Source organism: Bidens hawaiensis, unplaced genomic scaffold (genome assembly GCF_021521415.1).
Source record: "Bidens hawaiensis isolate Kalapana, Puna unplaced genomic scaffold, B.hawaiensis_p1.1 tig00009774_1, whole genome shotgun sequence".
NCBI classification, from domain to species: domain Eukaryota; kingdom Viridiplantae; phylum Streptophyta; class Magnoliopsida; order Asterales; family Asteraceae; genus Bidens; species Bidens hawaiensis.
The window spans coordinates 184,161-190,161 of record NW_027491730.1 but is presented as its reverse complement, the minus strand read 5'-3'; the positions used below and the strand labels follow the sequence as shown (position 1 = coordinate 190,161).

The window sequence follows — 6,001 nt, the reverse complement described above, 5'->3', positions numbered from 1 at the left end:
AATATAAGCCCTACAATTATTTTTACTACTTTAAATTTGTCATATTCCGTCAATTATAAAGTTTTATACTTTTATTTGTTCGCTTCAAGTTTTTAGAATACTAAAACTTTGATTTGCATTATCATTATATCTCACTTCAACCTTATTTTTAATTTAGATTTACAATCTTATTTTTAATCGAAAAATGCTCGATTCGACTTTGGCTCGTTTCGGTTTTCACTCGTTTCAAATTTCAGCCGTTCGGTTCGGTTGTAAACGAGCCAAGCAACGAGCAAGTCTTCACTTGGTTCGGCTCGGATTGTAAACAACCCTAAACTGAACAGTGTTTCTGTTACAACGTCTGAGCAGCCCTAAAGTTTATTCTAGAAGAAATGCTCATATTCATTTCCTGGTAATTTATGTATGAATGTAGTATTTCATTTCAAATAAAAGGATCCAATTACAATTAAGAGGCAGATAAGCGGCCAACAAGCTGCACCGTCACCCCCTTTTGAATGGCAAAATCGATCCTATTGAAAACATAATTATCGTTCTTCGGCATCGTTGAGTACTGTGCACGACCCGCTGAACTCTTTTTATAAACATAGCAGCATCGGGGGCAAGAGACCTAAATGTACCAAAAGCAAAAGGAATGAAGGCGTGTTGATTCTCCACACACGCCTTCTCGTGCTTAGCAATTTTTCCTGTTTCTGCCTTTAGCACGTCCTGCCTAGCAACAAACCCGGTATCCCTAAGCCCGACAAAAGGGGAGAGATAATTGTTGCAACGTTTCACTAATAAGTTAACGAGGATTAAGGTAGAAATCAAAGTTATAAATTATCTACAATCTTGATTGGGTCACCACTATCTGGGCGTTTGAATATGAATCTTACAATTACCCTTATCAAACATTTCTACTTTCTACTTTTAACATTTTCTTTGATTTTGTTTTATATTAATAATTGAATGCTTAGATACTAGATAGTTAAAATAGCTTTATAAAATGTGTGTATTAGTACTTTTATTCGCAAGCGGTTGGTTTGGTGTGGACTAGAATGTTTGTTACATAAGAGAGAAACAACTTGGTATTTTTGTAACAAGTGAGCACACACATCAGGGTAAGACATGATGCTCATTTTCACTATCTTTTTCTTAAAATTTGGTCGATTTTGAGTTTTCCAAACTATCTGGTTAGAAATTAGCATCTTATAAAGCATTAAAGTTCTTGTTTTTTCAATTACAACTCGAGTCAAATTTCCATGAGTTTTTAATCAAATATTGTATTTATATGTTGTGAGTTCAAAACTTAAGAACATGTTGAAAATCTTTTCTGGCCAATACTTTTTATATAATATACAAGCTTGAAACTATATATATAATATATGCTATAAAACTTTTATTAGTTTTTTGAAATTTATAATAGATTGACTTATTTTATAAATATTTACCTTTATAAAACTTGTTCAATAACGTACGTAATAACTAATACTTGTATATGACTTGTCATTGTTAGTATAACATTCATTGATATTAACGTTGTGTTTTATAGTTTGTCGTTCTTATAGCTATCTTCGCTATAACTTGTTTTGAAAATCAAAGGTTTTAATATGGCCATACGTACATGGCACGATCAATCAACAGTCGGGCTGTCTTAGTGTCTTTGATCAACATGTTTTTTAACTTTTCACTTTTGTACATTTCTTCTTAATATATGATATGAACATATAAATAATTGTATCTTTATTCTTTTTATCGCGTGTTAACGCTTTAGTTGTTTAAGAAAAGAGTGTATTCACACAATGCATTATGCATAACACACTAACTAACGAGATCATTAAGTATTAAGTTCATTAAGACTGTTAGCCTAAGATAAAAAAAAATCTTAATCATTAATTTCTAAATTTTGAGATAATTTATCATTTGTTAAATCTCTCTCTTCGTAAACTATATATATTAACATAATATCAATTGAAATAATGTATAATAAATTTATATATACGAACTAGTTTTTATCCCCCGTATTACGGGGGTTGTTTTATATTGTTTGTTCTAATATTTATTTATTTTTTTAATTTATATTTTTTTATTGTATGAAAGTTAATAATATACTTTTGGTTTGATGATAAATTGTTTCACAAATAAATGAGATGTTATAACCCGGTTTAAAAGCTATATAGTTTTGATGAGACCCAAGACCCGTTTATTTTTTTTACTATGAAATTGGTTTTTTTTAATTATAAATAATATTTATGAAAATTAATAATATACTTATGGTTTGATGACCCAAGACCCGTTTATTTTTTTTTACTATCAAATTGGTTTTTAATTTAAATAATATATATATATATATATATATATATTAAAATAAATAAGATATTATTATTTTTTTTTTTTTTAGGATTTTTACATATAATTTGGTGAGAATAATTTTTAATTTAATGAGATGTTATAACCCATTTAAGGAATATCTGGGTTTAGTAAGACCCATACCCATGAATTCGAGTCAAATGCATGAGAAGCCTCCATTTAAAAATCAAACAAATCTGGTGATTCCGAAAAAAGAGGAGCGACCACATCACGACACGTAGGATTTTTATGTCTTCGTTTATATATATTATAGATTATATGTAATTCTATGTGCTAATTTATTTAATTTTATTTTTTTTTCTACTCTTAGATCAATCATTTTAGTGAAGTGTGTCATTGTATTATCAGATGATCAACCATTTCAAAGAAGTGTACCAACAATGAGCTAATCAACCAAAAAGCAAAACCACAAAAAGAAACCGATCAATATCTTTTCCCCACGTATCAAAAATACTACAAAACAGTCTTTTGTTTTTTTTACATATTTATTATATAAATAAATAAATAAATATTTTTTAAAACTAAATTTATATACAAACCCTAGCTAATTGCATGCATGGGGTCCCTATATAATCTCCTTGTTATTTATACCTTGTCTCACCAAATGTGTTCTTTATATTTCTCCCTATATCTATTGTACTTCCATTCAAGCACACCATACAACTATTAATTCCATGGCTCTCATTCTCTCTATTCTTCTCTTCATGGTCACTAGTACTTCAACCAATGCTCAAGGCATCCCACCCTCTCCTGGTTACAACCCTAGCTCAACGGTTGATACCGTCACCTTCGATCAAGCCTATCAAACCCTGTGGGGCCCACAGAACCAACGGTTCGACCAGGGCTCGGTCACCATTTGGCTTGATAAGTCTTCTGGTTAGTAGGCACTACTATACGTTCTTAAATTCTTATTGTATCATCTGTTATTAATAGTGAATCATATTAATTCTTTTATACCTGAATTTAACTTCTATTAGTTTTCTGTTTTTATACACAAACTGCGTTTTACTTGATATAATTGGTTAGCAACATATTGACCGTAACAAGTTGTCCCAGTTAGCTAAAATATATATATATTATAGAATGTGATGCGCGGTGTAATTAATATTTGTGAATTTTATTCGACAGGAAGTGGCTTTAAGTCAAAAGAATCGTACGAATCAGGTTTCTTTGGGACCGCGGTTAAGCTTCACCCCGGTTACACTGCTGGGGTCATCACATCATTTTACGTACGTTTAAAGTTAAATGATCATTACTTGCAACCCAAACAATTGCAAGTTTTCATATATTTCTTTATATATATTGTGTTTTCGGATTAACTGATTATTATACATTTGCATAGCTTTCAAATAACGAGGATCATCCTGGAAACCATGATGAAGTGGATATTGAGTTTCTAGGGACAACACCGGACAAACCGTACACGTTACAAACGAATGTGTACATTAGAGGAAGCGGAGATGGGAACATCATAGGACGAGAACAAAAGTTTCATCTTTGGTTCGATCCTACCGAGGATTTTCATGATTATGCGATGTTATGGACACCCAAAGAAATAATGTTGGTTTTCTTCTAAATCCTCTTCTTAAATTTCCTTTCTATAAAATTTTATTTTTTGGGTCTTGTCACATGTGACTCATAAAAAATAAATACTTTTGATAACGAAAGGGGACAAAAGGGCTTTCGAAATATATTAAAATAATTTAAGAAAAAAAACACATTTTTGAAAGTTTTGAAAGAATATTTTGTTATGAAAAGTATTCCCGTAGATGCTTAGCTCTTATTTTTCTTATATAATGGTCTTATAAACTAAATAAAAATAATACTGTCAACAATTATCGTGACAAAACTAGATGGTCGAGGGTGTAGCTACGATTTCCCGTCGTCGCAGGACAAGACCATAAGAAAATTCATCACAACTAGAGTTTCAAAAGTACTTAAAAATAAATTTTTGTCAATAAATTTTGTTGCAAAACTGATATACGGAATCAATTTCCTTTGCAAAAAACCATCATCAATTTATTATTGTCACAAAACTGTTACTGATTAGTGACGGGTCTATTTCTCACTGCTAAAAGCATCGCAATTAATGTCCCTTGCGATAGTTTTGGCAGTCGCAAAGTAATTAAGTTAATAATTATCTTCTTTACATAAAATGTAGCTAGAAATATTGAATGGCCTATTTTAGAATATATATAAATAGAAATAATATAAAAAAACTAGTAACAAGCATATATATGCATCCTGAACCTTGATATCTTTCACTACGTAATTTGATATATCCTGATTCCTGCATATAATTGCATGTCGATGTAAAAGAGGAATTCTTTTTTTATATATTGAAAATCTAGAAAAAATCGTTTTGAAAAGTATATTTTGATGATAAATTATGGGGTTAGGTACTGCATAAATTTGTTAAAGCATTTTTTATTTGATATATTTGTCACGCTCCATTATTATACACTTACACTCAAGATTCTAGACTGTTCATGATTAGGAATTTTTTTTTGGAATCTAATGTAACCAAGATTCAATGTGAAAAATATCTTAAATGTTGCAATCTTTTGATATGACATGTAGATTTTTTGTGGACGATGTCCCGATAAGAAGGTACCCGAGGAAAACTGATGACACATTTCCTTCAAGACCAATGTACGTGTACGGCTCAATATGGGATGCATCTTCATGGGCCACTGAAAACGGTAAATACAAAGCGAATTATGGGTACCAACCTTTTGTTGGTAGGTATAGCAACTTCAAGCTCAAAGGTTGTGAAGCGGGTTCGGGACAATCATGCCGCCCTCCATCTGGTTCTCCCTCCAACACCGGCGGGCTGAGCCGCCAACAAGTGGCGGCAATGCAATGGGTTCAAAGGAACTACAAAGTGTATGATTATTGTAGTGACCCAAAAAGAGACCAAAACCAAACACCTGAGTGTAAAATATAGGATTTTGTTCGAAAGGGTGGGTTTGATATTATATGGGTCCGAAATAATTATAATTGTACGTGTTTGTGTTTTTGTTTCTTTGGTGTGTTGTTTTTGTCATTATGTAGAAAAATTATATATAAAAATGTAAGTAAATAAATGAATTATTAAAAGTGCTTTCTCTTTATAATATGATTGTTTTCACTTTCAACAATAAATAATACATATAAATTATTAAAATGGTTATGACAACACTATTGAACGGAAAATAACACTTCCTTCTTTTTCCTACACAGACATTATGCAAGGCGTATTTAATAAATAATAATTTTATTAAAACACTGTGAAATATGTATAATACATTTGTATGCAGTGTTATACTGATTTAATACGGCAGAAAATAATGAATACACAGTTAAGTTATTATTTTTATGTGTTACTGATAAAACAAAAGATATGAAAATTTATTCGGGTTTTGTATTTCTTAACTTAACATTGGTTTCATGGTTTCATCATATGCGCCCTTAATTACGTAAAAGCTCGTCAAGCCATGTATTATTAGATGAAGTTGCATTCATGTAATAAATGGTTTTGTTTTCTATTGAACCATACAAAAGTAATGTAGTAAAGTTTAAGGTAAAAAATTTTAAGAAAAAAATAAACTTGAGTAGTTGAATATGTTGCCTATTTTATACCACCAATATTTACCTCAATTGCATTGTGGTTATA

The 6,001-nt window shown here is 30.6% G+C and overlaps 1 protein-coding gene across 1 annotated transcript; it reads left to right on the top strand.

Annotated features, from left to right (window-relative positions):
* The first annotated feature begins 2,897 nt into the window (after positions 1-2,897).
* On the top strand, positions 2,898-5,467 carry LOC143533489 (xyloglucan endotransglucosylase/hydrolase protein 31-like). Its single transcript, XM_077028255.1, has 4 exons — positions 2,898-3,222; positions 3,475-3,575; positions 3,689-3,906; positions 4,927-5,467. Exons 1-4 carry the CDS (start codon positions 3,021-3,023, stop codon positions 5,291-5,293), a joined length of 888 nt encoding a protein of 295 aa, XP_076884370.1. The 5' UTR covers positions 2,898-3,020; the 3' UTR covers positions 5,294-5,467.
* The last annotated feature ends 534 nt before the right edge of the window (positions 5,468-6,001 follow it).